The 20,683-nt window shown below is 53.8% G+C and overlaps 8 protein-coding genes across 8 annotated transcripts; 5 read left to right on the plus strand and 3 right to left on the minus strand.

The window, feature by feature from the left end:
- Positions 1-352: 352 nt before the first annotated feature.
- BBBOND_0308970 (cytochrome c, putative) lies at positions 353-799 on the minus strand (the record flags this gene model as incomplete). The annotated part of the gene is made up of 3 exons (XM_012913726.1): positions 353-501; positions 561-656; positions 697-799. The coding sequence occupies 3 exons, from the start codon at positions 797-799 to the stop codon at positions 353-355; spliced, it is 348 nt and encodes a 115-aa protein (XP_012769180.1).
- A 1,427-nt stretch (positions 800-2,226) lies between these two features.
- BBBOND_0308980 (hypothetical protein, conserved) lies at positions 2,227-3,601 on the plus strand (the record flags this gene model as incomplete). The annotated part of the gene is made up of 7 exons (XM_012913727.1): positions 2,227-2,257; positions 2,281-2,520; positions 2,558-2,792; positions 2,830-3,015; positions 3,054-3,216; positions 3,256-3,387; positions 3,425-3,601. The coding sequence occupies 7 exons, from the start codon at positions 2,227-2,229 to the stop codon at positions 3,599-3,601; spliced, it is 1,164 nt and encodes a 387-aa protein (XP_012769181.1).
- A 208-nt stretch (positions 3,602-3,809) lies between these two features.
- On the minus strand, positions 3,810-10,628 carry BBBOND_0308990 (hypothetical protein, conserved; the record flags this gene model as incomplete). The annotated part of the gene is made up of 1 exon (XM_012913728.1): positions 3,810-10,628. One exon carries the CDS (start codon positions 10,626-10,628, stop codon positions 3,810-3,812), a length of 6,819 nt encoding a protein of 2,272 aa, XP_012769182.1.
- Positions 10,629-11,451: 823 nt separating this feature from the next.
- Positions 11,452-12,673, plus strand: BBBOND_0309000 (tRNA pseudouridine synthase A family protein, putative; the record flags this gene model as incomplete). Its single annotated transcript, XM_012913729.1, has 9 exons — positions 11,452-11,532; positions 11,594-11,664; positions 11,704-11,781; positions 11,818-11,973; positions 12,020-12,107; positions 12,144-12,263; positions 12,334-12,434; positions 12,476-12,548; positions 12,611-12,673. 9 exons carry the CDS (start codon positions 11,452-11,454, stop codon positions 12,671-12,673), a joined length of 831 nt encoding a protein of 276 aa, XP_012769183.1.
- Positions 12,674-13,713: 1,040 nt separating this feature from the next.
- BBBOND_0309010 (Ubiquitin, putative) lies at positions 13,714-15,081 on the plus strand (the record flags this gene model as incomplete). Its single annotated transcript, XM_012913730.1, has 1 exon — positions 13,714-15,081. One exon carries the CDS (start codon positions 13,714-13,716, stop codon positions 15,079-15,081), a length of 1,368 nt encoding a protein of 455 aa, XP_012769184.1.
- A 72-nt stretch (positions 15,082-15,153) lies between these two features.
- Positions 15,154-17,162, minus strand: BBBOND_0309020 (protein kinase domain containing protein, putative; the record flags this gene model as incomplete). Its single annotated transcript, XM_012913731.1, has 2 exons — positions 15,154-16,375; positions 16,411-17,162. 2 exons carry the CDS (start codon positions 17,160-17,162, stop codon positions 15,154-15,156), a joined length of 1,974 nt encoding a protein of 657 aa, XP_012769185.1.
- A 1,979-nt stretch (positions 17,163-19,141) lies between these two features.
- BBBOND_0309030 (hypothetical protein, conserved) lies at positions 19,142-19,588 on the plus strand (the record flags this gene model as incomplete). Its single annotated transcript, XM_012913732.1, has 1 exon — positions 19,142-19,588. The coding sequence occupies one exon, from the start codon at positions 19,142-19,144 to the stop codon at positions 19,586-19,588; it is 447 nt and encodes a 148-aa protein (XP_012769186.1).
- A 17-nt stretch (positions 19,589-19,605) lies between these two features.
- On the plus strand, positions 19,606-20,384 carry BBBOND_0309040 (hypothetical protein; the record flags this gene model as incomplete). The annotated part of the gene is made up of 2 exons (XM_012913733.1): positions 19,606-20,049; positions 20,088-20,384. The coding sequence occupies 2 exons, from the start codon at positions 19,606-19,608 to the stop codon at positions 20,382-20,384; spliced, it is 741 nt and encodes a 246-aa protein (XP_012769187.1).
- Between the last annotated feature and the right edge of the window lie 299 nt (positions 20,385-20,683).

Here is a 20,683-nt window from a genome sequence, read left to right on the forward strand (position 1 = left end):
TTTGTGCAGAATATTCACGGCACTGCGTCGCAATTACGCCTATCCCTGCTGATTGTACTTCCTGCCTCGGCTACTCGGTCGTGTGAGCCGCGGAGCGTGTGCTGTCACGTGTGCATTTGATGTGCTGCGCGTGTGTAAACGGCTACACACAGCAACCCTCCGTGTGCAAATATAGCTAAGAAAAGGAAGTGTGCTAAACGATACGGCAGACATTCCGTCCCGCGGCGAAGCCCCGCTCGACGCCGCCGTCGGAGGTGTCATACTCATCGCGCAACACCATACACGCCGAAATGCAGCTCTAAAGCTCAGGTGGCACCTATGCATTCGTCTAAATTTAAACACCGTTATGTGTTTATTTTCCGGTCGCCTCCTTGAGGTAGGCGATGAGGTCCGCCCTCTCCTGCTCCTTCTTCATGCCGGCGAATACCATCTTGGTTCCAGGGATGTACTCCTTGGGGTTGACCAGGTACATGAAGAGGTGCTTCTCACTCCACACGATGCCTGTTTACAGTGAGTGGCAGTTTCGTTGCGTTCGTCGACGCCGGTCGGCGTGCACTTACCGGAAGATTTGTTGGCGTCGGTGTAGGCGTAGTCGGCGGACCCTGACGGCCTTCCGAATAGTCCGAATAGGTTAGGTCCCTGCTTGGTTGCGCCTCCTGCAGCGCGATGTGGCCGTTGCCGTGGGTGCTTCCCTACCTTTGTTGGTGGTGTGGCACTGGGCGCACTTGGACTTGAACAGCTTGGCACCCTTCTTAGCGTCACCAGCTGGGACTTGAACATCCGGCTCCGGTTTCGCCATTGTTCCGTACAGTCAGTTTGGGTGGTGTCTGCGTGACTAATATGGGCCTTCCGCTTACGCGGGCACGTATGCCAAAACAAACAGGCTACGATAACATGTAACAGGGTATTTGTTTCGCCTTTCACCGCAAGTAGTATTATGAGCCGTCTCGTGGCCAATGCTTCAGCGGTAGAAGCCAGCGCGACTCGGCGATGGCTCAAGGCTCACAGGAGGAGGGAAGCGGGGAAAGCAGCCATCATACTCACGCAACAATCTTCCACATAGACTTACGTTTTTAGCAAATTAAGGTCGGCAATTGTTTCGGTATGTTGTAAGTGCGGGGGATGGCTGGATAGGGCGCGGGTATGCGGTGATGGTGGCGCCTGGGTATAATAGGTTACGCGGGTCGCGTTAAGTCGTAATTTAGTCCTACACGACACTTGGGGCTTCCACGTCACATTTTGATAATGCATGAAACGTAGTTTGCGCCGTTGAGATTATGCCATCCACATTAGGTGCCCATTGGTTAGATTCGCTTCTTGCTTCCAGTTCTCTGTCGTGCGGGCCAATGCCATGCAATCGTTTGGTGTGTTTTTAGAAGTCACCAAACCCAACTTAGGCAGTACCAAGCGAGAATTTTGCGTTGCATACTGTATGCAACGCCCTTTACCCTTAGGCAGATACAATGACGCTAGGCCAGGTAAAAGTATAACCACCACTTAAAGTGTACATCATGGAACTAGCACACGATTCACGTAACCTACAGTGGTTACAGTTCCGTGGCGCTTTCTGATAGTCTCTCGCTTATGCAACGGGTGTGTACGGTCCTTCCACCCCGTCGGCTGCCTTCGACACAACCGCTGCCCCAAATTTACACATCACAAACAGCGTATATAAATCAGCTCACGCTTAGAACCGTTAAGTGGCCGTAACTATTGAGTTTGGCTGTGTTTACACGCCACCGTTACCGGCACCCTCTAGATCGTTATTCGCCGAAAGCAGTTCTACGACAGGCGCGATATCAATTCGCTGGGATATACTGCCAATGGCATAGAGATGGTTTTATTTTGATATTGATAATTCTGGATTCCACATTAGACAAGCCGGTTATCGCACCGCCGCAATCAGCGCCTTCCACTATTTCTGGCGATAGTTGGCGCGAAACTGCGAGCGAGGGGCGGCGGCAATCAGCGCTGCATTGGATGGAGTGTGAAGAGTCGCAGAAGTCGATGTCGGAAGCGTTTCGGTCGCACCATGTACCGTAATGCCCATGCGCCACTGGAACAAGAGCATCAGGCCACTCGATGGGTGCATACATATGACATCCTTCCTCATCAAAGTTTGTCTGTGGCTAACTTGTTTCATAGTACTGCCGTATACGTTCACTGGATGTAGTAATCTTGGTCAAGCCGTCCAGCTGCTACCTGGTCACCGTGCTATATATCGCAATGGCTTTCCGCAACACCACCGAGCATTCCTGTTCGGTGCTCCACCGCGCGCAGACAACCTGTCAGTTGTTACGCTGCGGAATGGTGAATTCGTGGGGGGGCTGAGGCACACCACCTCTTATCGCAAAATATCGGGCCCAGGCATCAACACCCATCGTCCCACTGCGCTGGGACTGTTCGGCAGTTTGACTGGATGGTTCTCCAACGCAATCGGCAGTCGGTGGTACGTGCCCCCGATGCCTACGGGCAAGTTTGCGTCCACTATTCTGCGCAAACACGGTCGGCTGCAGACAGGTACGAAGCTGAACATCATGTGCTGATTTGGTTGCAGAACAGGAAACAAAAGACTTCTTCGACCTGATCGGAGCGCATCCCGACTCAGATTTGGTGGAGATAGGTCAGGCGTACGAGCATGCCGTTGAAACCCTTCCGGAGGACATGCGTGAGGTGCTGAAGCGAAGTTTCCACGAGTTCCTCCGGAAGCAGTTCGTGGAAGCCTTCGAGCACATGGAGTCGTTCATAAAGCGTGGACCAGTCGCCTGGGAGGAGTACTGGGACCCTTCAAAGTGGGTTTGCGCTGAATTATTGTGTGACACTTTTCAGGGACGCATACGGCAATCCGGTCGTCAGCAAGTTCGCCACACCCGAAGAGGAGGACGAAGCCATGGCCGCCTCCATGCCTCCAGAGTTTGACGTGTCTAAGTTCCGCGAATACTGGCGCAAGAACAGTTCGCAATTCAACACTATGATGAACAAGGTGGACATGGCGTCACGGGTTCGCCTTACCAGGTGGGTGCCAGCGCCGTTGACCCGTAATATACTTATAGCGACTTTGGAGGGAGGCTACTGAAGTGCACTACTACGATGATCCCGGTGATGATCATGGGGCTGTTCCCGCAGTTTTCGTCAATGTCCGTCGCAGTGCAGGGCCTGCTTGCGTCGGGGTTCATATTCAAGGGCGATCGTGCTGTCATTCTCGAGAGAGAAAAGGTACTCTCGCTGTGCTCATAAAACTAACACAATACGCAGAAAAGCCTGGAACCAGGCCTTGCAGCAGCCCCGCCGGCAAGATCGCCCTCATCGCGGACGCTGCTGACGTCGGCGGTTCTCTGTGTCCACAGTCTGCTGGGTATAGGTGCTGCCAAGCTCATGGAGCACTACGTAGGTTGCGCTTTAAACACAACACAGTGCCATGCAGACTTCGGTTCTGGACCACTTGACTCCCCAGATCCTGAAAGTTGCAAGCATAAACTTCCAGTTCCTTATCGCAGCCTTGTTGTGGGATACCAGCGACCTCACACCATCCGGCCACGCCAAGCGCGAAGAGCGCCGCATGTCCAAAATAACGGACACACTGGGAGACATTGTGGAATAAAATTTCAAATTGCTGGGCACTATGTAGCAACCACCCGTGGAACTAGGTTTGACCGATGCTATGTATTAGTGTTCATGGCTAGCAACGACTGCAACTGGTGGCCATAGTAAAGCGTATAAACATTAGAATTACAGTTTTCAAAAACCTTATGAGCGCTCATGTTGTGAGTGCTTGATGAGCGCAGACAAACCACAGGTTTGCGCAACATTTACAAAACCAAGTAGCGCACATCCCTCTGTGACACCGGCATGCCGTTGAAGATGGACCACTGTCCCATCCAAGTGAGCAGCTGCCACCAGTCCCTAGTTGGGTCTTCCGTTTGTGTTGCGCGCACGATGGCGCGTCGGTGCTTTTCCGAGGCCTCAGACCTCGACTTTCCTGACTGCTCGTGGTGTGCAGTCAACAACGCCTCCCTATACAGGGTGGCAACTTCGTTCTTGTCCCGCAGCGTTGAAGGCAGATATGCCTTGGGCTTTGGGGCTTTGATTTTCTTGTGGTGACTGTGACCATGACCGTGACCGTCACCGTGACTGTGGCTGTGATCATGACCGTGGTCGTGGCCGTGACTGTGATCATGAGTGTGACTATCACCCTTCGCGGCCTTCATCTCCGTTATCGTGTCGTGCAACAATTTCACGAGGTTGCCTTCATTGTCATCCTCAGCGAATTCCACAACCCTGTCGTAGGTTTCCCTCACGGCTGCCAGGCACGCTTCCTGGAATTCGCTTGAATTGTTGCAGAAAGCTTCCTTCTTCCTTCTCCACCCTGCCGCTTCCTCTAGCAACTCACCCGTATCCTGGATGTCTTCGTAGAGACGACCGGTACTGAGAACTAAGATGGCTTTCTCACTTCCATCGGAGAAGACTTGCGATCCCTGGCGTTTAAAGTGCTCAACGCATTCGGTGCATGGCTCGTTTACCAACAGCCACTCGAGTGGGTCGGCTGGTTCCACTAGGTTTGGATACCTCTCATCACGCTTGTGGTACCCATCCCCTGTCCGCGATGGAGCTGCGGGATTCTTATTATGTGAAATGGCGTCGCCACGTTCTGATTTGTTCTTCTTTCCAGAAAACCTCTCAGCAATGCGCTTCCGCAGTTTCCAGCAGCCGGGTGATTCCACCCAGTCGAGGTCAGAATTGCCACAATCGCTGTCGTCACCATCGCTATCCCAGTCTTCTGTTGCAATTGGAGCCTTAGGGGTGGGTTGCGACACGTCAGTACTGCTTTCCCCGGAACTGAAAGAGCGACGAACGCTTTCCAGCCACGACACGGTGACTTTTGGCTCCTCTACTATATCAGTTTCGGCAGCAACCTCTTCCTCCGCCAAGCGTTTTTCATAATATCGTTTTCGCTCGTATACGTACTTGGAGCAGTTGGCGAGCCAAGTGTGGTATTTATGCCAATCATTGATGTACCGGACGGCAATTTCCTCCTGTTGGAGTTGCCTTTGCTTGCTTGTAACCATGTTGCGCTCCACGTTGAACTTTGTGGCCTGAAGAGGCACTGTATCGCTCTGCCCCTTATAGAAAGTGTTCCACAGCGATATAAGTTTGAGCTTGTATTCCATTTTCCCCAAGTGATGCAACTCATCCAACAAGTCCAAGTTTAGGTCATGCAGGACATTGTGGAAGAATGCCATGCTGTTCATAAAATTGTCGGTCAGGTACGTGTTTGTCTCCCAACCTACCCAGAGCAGCTGCGCGTCGGGGTTGAGGTTTCTCATGAACGGCGCGGACACGTTGATCATCTGGGCATCATCCGGGAACAATTGCAGGAACGACATCAGGTTCAACACCCATTCCAGCGACTTTATGGGCCTCATTGACTGATTCACAAGAAAGTCGTGGAATGTAACCTCTTTCCTCGGGATGCTTCTAGTGTAATGTGGGTTGGCCCCGGCAGTGGTGTGGGACAACGGCCCCAAGACATACCACAGTGGGATGGACCCAGCACGTGAGGGCCCACTAAGTCCCCATATACCAAAGGCGCTCTGAAGGTCGGAGAGGAACGTCTTGGTAACCGTGCTCTTGATGAGCTGGGTTGCTGGCGGTTGACCGTTGTCATAGATTCCAACAACGCGCAGCTTCTCGGTTACATAATTAAGGGAGTTCGCCGTATCCCGATACGTACCGGTGATGTTGGAAATCCAAGACAGAATGAAGATAACCGCGATACCCAGTAGCACCATGAGATTGATGCGCGTTCCCATCTTACCACCGGCTCCATTCCCCGCTCCCCTGTGCAAAGTCCCGCTCATAACAGCTGACGACAAGTGCATTGCGCTCAAAGCCGTAATGGCAGTCAACAGCGTTTTGGAGTTGGCAACAGAACGCTGTACACCAAACCAGTGGAAGAACCCCATGACCGCCCAGAAGCACAACAAAACCCAAATATACTTGAGGCAGGCAAATGGGGTGGCGTCAGAGTAGTTGTCAAGGTTTGGTTTAAACCTTTGCGATGCACGCTCACCCTTCAGTCGAGCGTTGTACACAACACTCAATTTGTCCTCCGTGCTTAAGGTACTGAATCCAGGCGAACTGGTGACAACGCCAAGCGCTGATTTTTGACTGCCTTTCATGCCTATTAAAGAGAGCCAAACACGGTTTATCTGCTCCTTTATCCGCGTGATTTTCTTGTTGAGGAAATTCAGGCGTAGGCATTGCATTGTAATAGTGGCTAGAGTCCATGTTATGTTTTGGATAAAGAGAATGTGTTGGTGTGCAACCTTTAAACAAAATCCCAACAGTTTAAGCAGAACATCGACCACCTGCTTTTCAGCCAACGCAATTTGATTGATTTCAGTTTTGTAGCAAGGAAATCCAATACGTACTTTATTTGCAACTTCATACATCTTTCCCACCTTAGCCATCCTTTTTTGGAGGCCACAGTGAGCGAATTGCAGCAATTTGCACAGAGTAGTTAAGGATTCATTCACTTTCTTCACGCTTTCTGTTATCTTCTCCGCACATTGTGTAAGCTTTTCCAAACCACCTTTTAATTGACTTGCATTATGTTTGAGAGCAGTTACATCATCGGTTATTATCCGCAGCGCACACCCTAGTCTATGGCTGCAACATGTAGTCCCCATTTTCTTGTTGCTACCACTTTTCATAGCAATGGTAATATTACATTGGCAATCCTTCATATTGCACTTATAAGCAGGAGGCGCATCTTCAACTTGCTGGATTGATGATTGGCTGTTTTGCAAACAAGTTTTACAATGGAAAAGAGAATCAAAAAGGCCTCTCAACTTACATGTATCGTTGCACGTATTTGTGCTACACGCGCAATTGCCCTCGCAATCAAGAGGTTTCGACATCTCATGCGAATTACAACAGGTTTCGCCGCAAAGCACATAGCATCTTATCCTTTCCCTCCAACAGACTGGATTCCGACAACATTCGTCGCTCGAATCACTGCAAACCGTCTTCAGTTTCGCGCAGAGCTGACATTCGGGGGATGAAGACGAGCATAAACAGGTTTGATGAGACATTGAACCACTAACGGAGCAAGGAGGCGATTTAGCACACTTAAGACCTTTGCCGGAAGATGTACATACGGAATGAAAAATGTATAGCACTCCACATGACAACGTATTATAAGTACCCGGAGTGCAGTTATCACAACAAAAACAGTATCTCAATATGGCATATAGCGCATTACATATATCTTTGGCTCCTAAAGAGCCTTGCTCATCGGCGCAACAGCTGCATTCTGCGCCCGAATGAGTCGACGCATCGCATTTCAATTTTTCAAGGCTGGAAACGCACTCCAACAATTTTGTTAAAACAGCCGCAAATCGCGACGATTCCGATCCATCTTTGCAGCAATTTTCAGAGCACGACGCGACAGGAGATTCTCCGCATGCAATCACATCAAACTGATTACAAAGTTCATCAATTTTGCTGCAATCGACAGTGGCTTCCTTAGTGCATGACAGCAGTTTTCCAAGATGATCAATGCATGACTTGGCGTGGTTTTGAATTTTCTCAGCAGAATCGCATGTGTCTGACTTGGATGGTTCAACTGTTTTCAGACATGGGTTTAGTTGAGAAGTAAAAGCATACGATTTTGACGAGAGGCATTTTGTTTTTTCCATGCTGTCTGCACCTACAGCTCCATAAGACTCCTTGTAATTTTTAACTCTTTCTTCAAGCAATCTAGCTGTATCCCCACTACCTTTTAGGCAGGCATTTAACAATTCCTTCGTTGTGTTGCCATACTCTTTCAAAATTTCATCTTTAGGCATCTTCATCTCTACTTCCTTATCTTTATGAAACAAGGATGAATAACTGGATTTATCCTTACGTTCTATATCTGGGCACAGCTGTCCAATTGTGTTGGTAAGTCCCGAATACCAGAACACCACATCGTCCATCACGGTCTCCAAAAACGTTTCGCCTGGCGACAACATGCGTGTCATGATGTCATGCAGATATTCAGCAGATGGTAGGAGCAAGTGGTATGCTCCAGTGCAGTAGTCGGCCTTGCTTTTTTTGTCAGATTGCGTTGTTTCCCCTCGCTTTTCCATGGTTTCGTTAAGTTGCAGCAGGTCAGATATTGAACGTGTGACTATGACCATAACCCGTGTTGTGTTCATAAGCCCTACAGCGCTCAACTCATCATCGTACAGCGCTTCTGAATGCTTAGACCCGGCGTGGCACTTCGACATCTCCTCAATCCTACGGATCAACTCATTTTTGTAAGAGTGCATCATTACAATAACCTTGCAAAGCATCTTGACGAGCTTTTCGAGAAGTTTCCACACACATTTCGGTGTCTTTTCGCGATGCCCACTGCCGCCGCCGTGGTGATGACCGTGACCATGACCATGCCCGTGTCCGTGCCCATGGTCATCATGATCCTCTTCATCATGGCTCTCTTCACCTGCATTATCACCTTCATGGTGTTCATGATCATCATCGTGGTGTTCATGATCACTGTGATGTTCCTCTCCATGTTCATGCTCAGAGTCGCTATCATGATCATGCTCCTCACAACTACATTCCGGACGTTGTTGCAGTTTCCTATATAGATCTTTTACATCCCAGCATAACCTACAGAGCCACTCCTGGAGTAGAAGCAACTCATCTATGAGGCACAACGTGTCGATCAAAAGCAGTACCGACTCACAAAAACTTCTGAGCATGCACATAAGCCTTTTTTCTAACTCTAACGATAGTTTCTCCGGCGCGTCTCCCCTCTCTTTGAACATCTCTTGATTGTAGATATCCTTCGACAGGCTGCTGCAGCGTTCTTTGACTGAGCCGATTGAACTCTTCAGGAACTTTCTGATATTTTCCTGTGTTGACAAAAAGCAACACGAACAGTGGGAAATGGCCCTTATACCCGCATTCGCTGAATGCTTTATTGTAATTTTGCCATGTTCGTGGTGTTCGTCCTTATCTTTTTTTGTGTTTACAATCGGCTTTAGGATAGACACGCAGCATTCGCCGAGAGTAGGTATCCTATTAATAAAGCTGCAAGAAGCGACGCCAACTCGTTCCGTTAGGCCATCGGCGTACATGGTGCCCGTTCTCTCCAGCTGAAGGGTCAGAACGGTCTTCTGATGCAGGAGCATTTTATGCAGCAACTGTATTGAGTCCCACGACGGATCGATCGAGAACGGTATGCCGTATAACGTCCCATTGCAGTTGATGAAGTCGCAATACTGCTTCATGATCTCGTCGACGTTGTCATACAGGCTTCCGCTGTACAGGTTCCCCAGATCGTAGAGCGTGTGATAGATTTTCTCTACCGCTTGGGTGCACAGAAGATACGTCGCATCACGGGTTTGCCACTGCGCCCACAACTCTCCTTGTAGAAGCGTCCACTGCGTATTGCTACTTACCCGTGCTACATTCAGCTTGCGATTCTTTAGGTGCGATACGGCCCTCATCCCAGAGTTGCCTATGGACTCCTCATACGTCGCAACACCACTTAATCTGCCACCCTGACGACAAACGCTCAACAATGCGTCGGCACCCGTTGTCTTGAGCACCTCTCGCCGGTTGGCATACTTGACGCCCAGCATGCGGCGCATCGCCGCGTTGTGCCCGAAGAACGCACCCTGCGGCGGCGGGTTCTCGAAATACGCTAACCACGCCGGTGCGATGGCAGCCACAGCGTACACTATGAACTGCGTAAACACGAGTTCGACCGAACTCGACGAGTTGTGCGTCATTGCGATGACGAACGCGATGAACAGCGGGTTGGCCGTCCATAACAAGGGCACATAGAGCGAGTTGATTTGCTTCTTCAGCGAGTCACGCGAGATGTGGCATGGCGCGCACGTGATTAGCGGGAACCAGCATTCCTTGTCGAGGCACGTTTTCTCTCCGGAGCAGAGGAACATGTAAATGGTGAAGGCAGCTGCGATGGCGCACATCCCGGCCGCCAGGCAGCACAAGAACATAAGCAGCATCCTTGACCGTGATATGTAGAACAGCATCGCCACATCCTTAGAATCGCCTCCCAGCAGCCAGTTGCCCACGAACCAGCATGATAGCAGTGGCCCCGCCATGGCAGTTCCCACGAAGAACGCAGTCAGACGGTAGTAGGTGTAAGCCACCCCCCCAGGCATCGAATAATCTGTCATACAGTAGATTGCCGCCGTCTGCGCCATGCCCGACAGCATGGCGGTCGCCGGGGCGAACCTCATGAGACTGTTGACCCGCAGGTGCAGGTCGCTGCTGTTGGCCCATATGTACCCCGCGGCACCGCAGTAGCAAACTGTCAGCATACATTGTTCCACAGCCAGGGAAATCCTTCCTCCTAGCCCAAACAGAAGCGCGATGGATGCCCCAATGAACGCGCAGAATATGATCAGCTGCCTTGTCTTGTAAAACGCGTTGGAGAGTTCAGCGTTTATCCCCAGTCCATCCAGCAGCGCGATGCTGCACACATACCCTAATGCGTATACGAGGGTCACGCTGATGCCCACGAAGAAGTAGGCGACGCAGCTGAATACCGGCGTGACTCCGCGGAGCCGCCGGTCACGGTCGTCGTAGTCGAACGAAGACGCCATTGGGAACTGCTGCTATTTGACTCTCAGTGCTCCCTCATATTTCTTAGTAATCACCCTAAACTCCTGGTAGGCCCTCATTGCATACCGGTCCCCTGGAAGCTTCGAGATGGCAATCAGCAGGCAGTGAAATAGCGCGTATATCCCTGTAAGAGCGGGCTGCTGCACAACAGCTGGCGTTTGCTAGGTTTTAAATTAAGTCGAACAACGGGCGATTGCTTGGGCGCCGCGGGATTCATGCCTGCCCTCTTCGTCGGGATGGGTGCTGCTAGGGCGCCCCTGTTGACGGCCGTCACAGTGAACACGCCAAACGGCCTAGCCCATATAACTTCAAACCGCGATTTTAAAACGCAAGGGTGCTGTGTTTATCTCATGTGTGCCACGTTCCAAAACATTTACACCCGAAAGCGTAACACATCGTCTATGGGAAGTAAAGACGGGAATGCGTTCATACGCTCAGGCAAGTGCTCGTCGCTGCCTTAGTACGGTCATAATCTTACATGGAAATACTAAAGCGCGTATTGGTGTTACTATTTAGGTCATTTCTTTTCATGTGCAGACTGCGTGCCCTGTCTGGTTGTGATAACCTCAATGCGTTACTCCTCGAACGGCACATAAAATTGCAATAATATGGAACTATAATCCTATTGCGCCTGTAGTATTTAAAGCCTGCCGGCAACCTTTGATACCGCCATCGGTCACCGAAGCTCAATAGGCTGCGTCATATATCGCCGCCTCCGTGACAACCAAGCAGTATCGCTTCACACAATCGCTTTATATAATGCCATGTGTGCTAAAATATTGCCATAAATAGATCGCGACCACAATGTCTGATCCCAGATTCCATCATAATTCCTGTTGTCGCAAAGTTCTCGTCGACTTCTCCTATATCGGCACCGGGTTTCACGTAGGTGCACCGTGATCGTGCGTGTGACAGCGTGAAGGGTCTGGCGTATCAACCGGATGAGCCTAACACCGTTGAAGGCCACCTGTTCGCCGCCTTCGCCAAGGCGCATATAGCAGCCAATGTCCTAAACAAGTACGTCTGCATCGGTGTCAAGCCGTAACGAGTACGCAGCGGTTACGAGAGGTGTGGGAGAACTGATACTGGCGTCCACGCCCTTCACAACTACTGCTCCTTCTTCATGGACCCGTGGTGAGTGAGGCCGTAAATACCTGGCAAGTCATTCAGCTTCCCCGAGGACCCTTCCGCCACGACGGCACCTGACAGCAACGAAAGGCGCGTATGCTATCGCATCAATACCTTCGTCAAGGCGGTGAACAAACACCTGCCCCGGTCCATTCGCGTGAACAGCGTCCAGAGGGTGGCCGACGACTTCAGCTCCAGGTACACCACCTCCCACTCATCCCCTTATATCTTTACTCAAACACAGGCACAACTGCGTTCGCCGAACTTACAAGTATTTCTTCCAGCTGGGAGCCATGAACTTGCCCCTGATGCAAGAGGCAAGCCAGCATTTTGTGGGTTACACCCGATGACCCATTGATGCTCCACAGGTTGGCAGCCACAACTTCCGCCAGTTCTGCAAGCAGGACAATCGCAACCCAAAGGACCCCAACCGCACGATATACTCGTTTACGGTGGAACGCTACAGCGATTTGCTCTGTGTTGCCACTGTATGCGGCCGCTCCTTCCTCTGGCACCAGGTACTCCCATCACCAGTGGAGTGTGATGACGCTTTTGCAGGTGCGGTGCATGGTCGGGGCGCTGTTTTTGGTTGGAGAGGGCTCTATATCTGCTTCAAAGATAGCGGAGTTGCTGCAACGTCCAGATGAACCCAAGTTTCAGTGCGTACACCATCCACGTTATGCGGTTCCATGACACGCAGGTACAAGATGGCAAGTCCACATGGGTTAATACTGGTTGACTGCAATTTCGACATGCCAACTGTACCCCGCCCGGTAAGCAGCCGAAGCGCATACAAGGTAGGCGAGCCCACCTACATCACGCATATGGATTTCAGGAGCTGCTGGATGACGCTATCCAGACGCTAGGCCCCATGTCGCTACTGGCGAAATGTGAATGAGTATTACAGCGCGTTTGGGTCGTTTATATGAGCACGGCTAATCAATCTACTGTGCATATCGCTCGGTTGGGTCGACCTCGTGTGTTTAATTATCGCATTACGTAAATTGCACTGTACACGACCCGCATTAACTAAATACTATGGCATATAGTACATAAGAACAACTAGTGTTGAGATGAAAGTAACCCATACGATTAAAAGTTGCTGAAACAATATGCCAATGTGGACTGCCACTTCCGGTGCTGACAGTTAGGACGGTCAATGAGAACTAGGAGCTTGTTACACGGCATGTAGATGACTACCTAAAGCATGGTATTCAGCAGGGAGCACGCAATCAATCATATGAGTGCTGGAATGTCCGCAAACAATAGTAGCACGCTCGCTTCGCACACAAGGTGGAATTTATGGAGTTTCCTAGGTATCTGTTGGCACCTCTACGACTCGACATGGCGCTAAATGCCGCAGAAGGTAGCTGCGTGACGTTGTCATGAGGGCTACAGACAGGCCATCGCCAAACCTCTACACACAACAGCCACACGGCTGCACATGGCGAGTGGCAGCCACCGACGGCGCCCAAACCTCAGCTGTGCGGCTGCTAACGCCTTTCTGGCGGCAGAGGCTCAGCCAGATGGCTGTTAGACAGCCATGTGTGTGGGGTCTCGGGCGTACCCGGCGCACTCGCTGGAGGACCCCGGAGCCCTAAACACGCAAAGCTGTATTTGCGCCGGTTTCAAAGCGACTCGGTCCTCCGAATACGACAATCTGGCGCAACTGTGTTGCGGTGAAGACCTGGTCGGCTGTATGTGTACACACGCCTTCGGAAAAAGCGGGACGTGGAGTATCGGAGCCGCCACATTACGTACCGCGACGATTCCATTGTAGAAACGCTAGTGAAAATTTCGGGGGTTGCTACATTGCCCGGATCAACTGGAGGTGGCGCTTGCTATGTGCCGCTCTCCACGACGTAGATCGCAAATAAACGGCCGAACCGCCGTTTATTACAATTAACGCGTTTCTGGTCACTGCAACGCTGTACTCTCATGGCGGGTGAGTCTGAGAGGGGCGGCGGCGGCAGCGCTGGCAAGGGTACGGATGGCAAGAAGTCGATGGACGATGCCCCTTCCCCCTCGTCCCCCAAGAAAAACTGCAGGCTGATGGAATACGGCGATCACGCGCCGCAGTCTGATGCCCCTCCAGCGAATTCCGAAACTGGGAGCAGCTGCGGAGTGGGCAAGGATGGCAGCGGTACCGAGACACCCGCCGCGGCATCAACGGCATCAGGTACCGCCAGCGCTGCCCCTGGGCGTTCCCCTGGTGGTACAAGTGTGGCTGGCCGTGCAAACAAGACGGGTGAGTCGAGTGTGTCAACCGGGCGACCCGCTACGGGGTCGTCTCACGTTACAAGACGGTTGATGACGGACACCGCCAACATCAACGTCGACGAGCTGGTGCAGTCGATGGACGCCAACCAGCCGTCGCCGGGCGAAAGCGACGACGAGAAGGAGGAGCGCATGCGCCAGTCGGAAACGCAACGCATGCTGCGGGAGTTGACGGCGGACTCCGACCTGATGAACCAGGTGATGCGGGCCGCGACCAACCCGGAGATGGCCAAGGAGCTTGCGCGACAGGCCGATACCGCCTGGAGAAACATCGAGGCTGTGCCCGGTGGCTTCCGGGCGCTGTACCAGATGCACCGCAACATCCAGCAGCCACTCTGGCAGGCGATGCTGAACGACGGGCAGAAGGCTTCCACGCCCCCCAGGCGCCACGGGAGGTCGAAGCTGCCGAACCCCAACGAGAAACTGTCGGTGGAGGCGCTGCCAAACCCGTGGGTTACGTCTCCTCCGTCGTTTCCGGCTTCACCAGGCATGCCCCCTTCATTGGGAGGCCTGGGTGGCATGCGCAACAACTCGAACATGGGCGGCCTGGCGAACCTGCTCTCCTCGATGCCGATCTCTCCCAGGCGGGAGTCCTCCAAGGGCAACGAGTCGCCACTGAGTTTGAGTCTGATGAACACGCTTAACCCGTATATACGGGGCACCGGCGTGGACACCTCGGGGTCGTCAAGAGACTCGGGTGCAAGCGGGTCCAGTTCCAGCAGCGCGGCAACGTCCGGGCGCCACAGCGTCGTTAGCAACTCCGGCTCCGCCTCGCACGAGTCTGCGGCTTCGCCGGTCGAGGCACTGACGCCGAGCGCGACTGGATCGGAGGACGAAGTTGCGGAGCCCACCAACCCAGTGAGCGAAAAGTACGCCGAGGAACTGGCGCAGCTGGAGGAGATGGGCATATACGACCGGGACCGCTGCATAACGGCCCTCGAGGCGTCGGACGGCGACCTGTTCACGGCCCTGGGGCTGCTGGAGAGCCTCGAGGAGCTCGACAAGGCGGAGCCGGGCGAGGGCGCTTAGGCCGTTCGCCCCAACTGTTTCGTAAATGTTAGTGTAGAGATACTTTACATTCAAACGACGTTCGTGGTGCCATCATAGCGTAGCAGCCTCCCCAGGGCGCGAAAGCCCGTACAGCATCGTACAGAAGTCGGTGTAGTTGATCACGCCGTCGCGGTCCAGGTCCACCTCGTTGAAGATCTCATCGACGAAGTCCTCGGAGAAGTCGCACCCCTTCATGTCGCCCTGGAAGAAGCGGCGCATGTTGTCACGCGTGATCACGCCGCGGTTCTCGAGGTCGAACACCTTGAACGCCTTCTTGCAGAAGTCCTTCTGCATGTACACCTCCTCGTCGATGGACGCCGCCAAAAACTCCACGTAGTCGATCGCGCCGCTGCCGTTCGTGTCCAGCTTCTCCACCAGACGCTGCATCGCGGGGTCGTACTGGCCCTTCACCTTGTCGCTCTGCAGGCCGTTCACGATGTCCCGCACGTACAGCACGCCGTCGCCCGCGTTGTTCAGCACGTTGAACACGGTGTTCAGCGAGCCGATGTCGCCGTCAGACAGTTGGTGCGCGATGCACGTGAGCGCCAGCTGCTTCATCGTGCTGTAGTTGTCGAACTTCTGGAAGCGCTTCACCAGGTCCCTGGTCAGCGAGTGCCGCAGCACGGGGTTCACGTGGATGCTGGTCGCGTTTTTCAGGATCCACTCGTGGTTGAAGGCGGCCTTGGCAGTCAGCCGGTAGCGGGGGTCGTACGAGAGGCACCGCGTTATCAGGTCGATGGCGCCCCTCGAGATCTTCTTCCAGTGGTGCGGCACGAAGTTTATCACGCCGCGCTTCACGTTGTTCAAAATCGTGGCGTTGTCGTTGCCGTGGAAGGGCGGGTAGCCCACCAGCATGATGAACATGATCACCCCGGCGCTCCACACGTCGCAGCTCTTGTCGTAGTTGCCGATGAGCACCTCGGGGGCCACGTAGTACGGCGTGCCGACCAGGCTCGTGAACTTGTGCGCCTTGCAGCACTTCGTGGCGAAGCCCCAGTCGATCACCTTGATGGGCGAGTTGTCGCTCATGTTGGAGTACAGGATGTTCTCGGGCTTGAGGTCGCGATGGATGATGCCCTTGCCGTGGCAGTAGGCGATGGCCGAGAAAATCTGGCGCATCATCGTCGCGGCGTACTGCTCGCTGAAGCACCCGCGCCTGACGATCTCGTCGAACAGCTCCCCGCCTCCGCACATCTCCATCACCAGGTACAGGCACTCCTCGTCCTCGTAGATCTCCAGCAGCTTCACGATGTTCGGGTGGTCCAACGTTTTCCTGCGAAATTGTCAAGGACCGCAATTGCGACTTACATGATGGTAATCTCACGTTTCATGCGCATGGCGTTCTCGATGTGGGCCTTGCGGATGACCTTGACGGCCCTCACCTCGCCGGTCTCCTTGTGGCAGGCCTTCAGCACCTGCCCGTAGCTGCCCTTTCCCAGGCGGCTGCTGTGCAGGTCGTACACGTCGGTGATGCTCTTCCCGTCCACCAGCGCGGTCTCGTGGATGAGGAACGACCGGTCGAAGGTGGGCTGCGACTCCTTGCCCGGCTGCTTGGGGTCCTTCACGTACTTGAAGATCGGGGTCTGGATCAGCAGACCCTTGAAACCCCGGGTGATACGGTCCTCGTCCGGCATGCACTTAGTGCACAGCGAGTTGTACTCGGGCTTGTGGCTGCCGCCCATGCTGGTGGCCGCCTTGAACTTGGGCACCGCGCCGTGCTGCTCGGAGGAGTACGCCCTGGCGAGGGGGTTGTGCGTGGTCCAGGAGCTCTTGTCCTGGGTCTTGTCCTTGTGGCAATCGTGCTCGTGGCACCCAGGTTTCACGGGCGAAACGCTGCTCACGATGGTGCTGTGGGTGGCCGCCGTCGTGTTGGTCACAACGTGGTCGATCGCGTTGGGGGGAAGTTCAAGCAGCGAAACGTCTGCACCCTCAGGGTGGTTCTTGGCATACTTGGCGGCGTGCGCCTGGGGGCTCCGGCGTGGCGTGCCTTCAATTCGAGGCGACTTGCCACCTCGCAAATTATCGGCGTTATCGAATCGACCATCATGGTCCACCTGCATGCTGACCTGGTTTGGATCACACCGCGCGACTTTCCCACTTATGCGCTCCATACCCGATGCCTCGTACCTCTCAAAATGTAGGGGAGTGCTCGCTCAAGCTGACCGGATGGCGTGACGCTAGCAGCCGTACGCCACCGTGACGTAATGGCAAGTTCCGTGCTCCCGGAGTCAACGACTTAACGATGCCTCGACAACGGGTCGATAAACGCTCAGTAATGCTAACAGTGTCTATATCCGATATTCTCTGTGTTTCCACCCGAACTCCATCTAAGTTGGGGACCCTGCCACCCGCTCCCTGCTCCTCGTCGAGGTTTCTGCGCGGCCGCGGTTCGAAGGTGTGCAATCTAAAATACAGAAGAACGGAATCGCGGCATGCGATACGAAACACTTCAGTCTGACGGCATGTAGCCTCACTGCCAGCCAGAGCTCAGCTGCCGTGCCTTCAATCCTCTATATCTAGCAGCGCATAAACGCAGCTCACCACGCCCTCGCTGGCCAAAGCACGGACGACAGTGCGCGTAAAGGTACCTTCCGGTGATGCTAAGCGTGTCTTCCTGTACGGTTGGATGGAGTGTGCCCTTTAAAACGCCCGCTCATGACGGAAGGTCGATTTGCACTGATACTGCGACCTTTCTCAGCAAGGGTACAACAAGCAGCCCCTCGAATGCGAACGCTCAGAGCATAACGCAGGAAGGGGACTCCTCGGTCCGAAAGTTACAAATGTTAGTCTTTAAGGTGCCGCGAGATAGCAATGATCCGACTCCGTGTCTTCGGCCAAGCGCAGAACCACCCGGCACGCATCGACGCTGTCTTCCAGAGTAGAAGCCCCGCAACAGCTGACCCCGGCAACAAATTTTAATTGCGAAGCGAAAGCTGTGCAACGGACAAGCGCGCCGTCTGCACGAGCCGTTCGTCTCGGCGCTTCTACGAGCGTAGCCCGACGTGTGAACACTGCGAAGCGTGCAGTCGTGCGCGAGTGCCAAATGCGGCAAGTCACACGATTCCCCCGGCGTTTCAAGGCGGTATTTTCCAAACGAACCTTCTCGCGTTCGTTGACGGCGGTCAATGTGTTAAATCAAAAACGATCCGGCGTTTAGGCAGAGAATCATCCGCTCCACGGCCGGTAATGTACAAAATTCCAAAATACGCGCAACTGACGTGACGTCTTCCAGCGCCCGTTTTCAGCTGCATGGCGGATACCGTGCCAGGCTGGCTGTACGTGCCAACGTCGTTATTTGCGGTGTGACCGCGGCGACGACACTGGGCAAATAAATTGCATCCAAAGAGGACGCTTGGTCACTGGTGTGCGAACAGTTTGCGGGCCGCAGCGTGTCGACGTAGCATTTTCCGCTCCCAGCACTCCTGCGGCGGCGCGCCCCAAATCGCAATCAAATCTCCGCGAACTTCGTATGCACGTCCCGTTGCTACTGTAGCAGTCGGGGACGGCAAGTTTTCAGTGGATGGCTGCAATATTCCACCTGTTGTGTTCCGTCCTAGTCCGCGCCACGCTGTCCTGACCGGCGCTGGAGGTCGTATCCGTCTCTGGGAGTAGTCGGCCAGTCCATCCTTGGTGTGCGCCTAGCAGCTACATACGCATGCAACAAATCGCCGCAAAATTATAGCGCCGCATCTAGCAGTGTTTGTCACACAGTCGCACGCCGCCTTGGGTGTCTGCTCCGACGCGGACCTACAGTCGTTCTGTCTTCCGCGCCACACTCCATTGTTACGCTCCACATAAGCCATTGCGGGGAGTTTCGTACCATTTTTAGCGTCGTTATCGGTGGAGGCCGGGCGACATTGGTGCAGCAGCTAGACAGCGGGGCTGTGCGACAGGCGCCGACTAGGCACTCGTAATCGTTTGCGTCACAACCAGGCCCCTTTTTATAACGGGCGTCACGCGCTTTTATAATACCTTGCACACTGTGTCGACTACACGTTGGCGCATAGCATCCGTTAACGCCTATCGCCTCGGCTCTGCCATGGCCAGCTGGGCGATACACGCGGCTCACGAAAGCGCGGGAAGAGGTGAAGCGGGAGCTGTCGACGCGAGCGGCAGGGGGGAGGTTGTGGAGGAATCACTGGTGCTGCTAGATTTCCCTGATTTCCTGACGACGTCGGTGTTCGACGGCGCGGTGTTCCGGCAGGTCTCGGAAGACGCGACGGGCAGCACGTACGCGATTGACAATTGCAACTTCAACTCGCTGCGTTTGGAGGGTTTGGACGGCGCGGAACCGAAGTGTGTGCTGAACGGGCAGATCCCATTCAAGGGTAAACGGGTGTCTGAAGGGGTGACCTACTTCTGCTTTGACATCGCAGAGCCCAACGCGGAGTCGGAAACGAACCACAACGAGCCCAAGCGCAACGCTCCGTACTTGCGAGAGTACTGGCACACGGAAAAGCTGATCCAGTTCAACACGCCGATCTGATGTCGGCTCGAAGGCAGATGTTCCCCGCGCGCCCCGACCCCTTCGTGCTGGAGGAAGCAAGCATCGCAGCGCTGGCGTGCTCCGGCCGCACGTTATCTGCGGACGAATCTCTGGAAGTGACTCCGAGATCGGCGGAATCGTCGCCGAAAGTGGCAAGGAAGCACGCAGACGTTGGGGGTAATGAAGAGGCGTCGCCAACCCAGGAGCGCCTGGTGGAAGAGCCCATTCCGGAGTCCGATGACGAACGCAAGGACAAATACGACGACAAATTCGATGACAGAAACGATGACAGAAACGATGACAAAAATGATGACAGAAGCGAGGACAAATACGACGATAAAAATGATGACAGAAGCGAGGACAAATACGACGATAAAAATGATGACAGAAGAGATGACAAATACGAGGACAAATTGGCGCCGAAGGAACCCGTGCTAGCAGACCCGCATAAAGAGACTGAGGTAGGTGTTACTAGAATGGAATCATGACGAACGCGTAGGCCGACAACTGGCTTGACTACGTAGTCGACGCCGCAAAGGGGCGCGTTAAACGAAAGCCCGGTACATCAGCGTCGGACCAATCCGGTTCCGCGCTGGATCTGAGCAAGGGAGGGTTGGTGAAGGTTGCCAAGGTGGCAAAGCGCGACGAGGTCGCCACGCAGAGCTCCGACGGTGGAAGGTTGTGGCGAGATCGCCTGAAGCTTCGCCAGCAAATGCTTAGCGAGGAAGACCTTGACAAACCCTTGCCCACGCGACAGCAGCGTATGGCCGGGTCCGACGAAGTTCAGCGCAAGTAGTGTACGGGCCTCCGCGAGACCACTGCGGTATTATCCAACCGCGAAATGTGCATGGTGGCCGAAGCCAATTTCGAGCGTGCGTAAATCTTTGGCGCATTCTGCCGCGGCGGCAGTGGGTGAAATAGTAGACGCGGCGCAGGCGCGACGACCCTGCATGGCCGGGCCGTACCGAGGTCCCCATGGCAGGTATTTATATGATTCCGTGGATGATTTCACGCCGTGAAGCGTACCCTATAAAGGGGAAAACTTGCCAGTAAAGTTTGAGTTGTATTCGTTGACCCCGTCCCGCTGCGGTTTTA

Source organism: Babesia bigemina, assembly GCF_000981445.1.
Source record: "Babesia bigemina genome assembly Bbig001, chromosome : III".
NCBI classification, from domain to species: domain Eukaryota; phylum Apicomplexa; class Aconoidasida; order Piroplasmida; family Babesiidae; genus Babesia; species Babesia bigemina.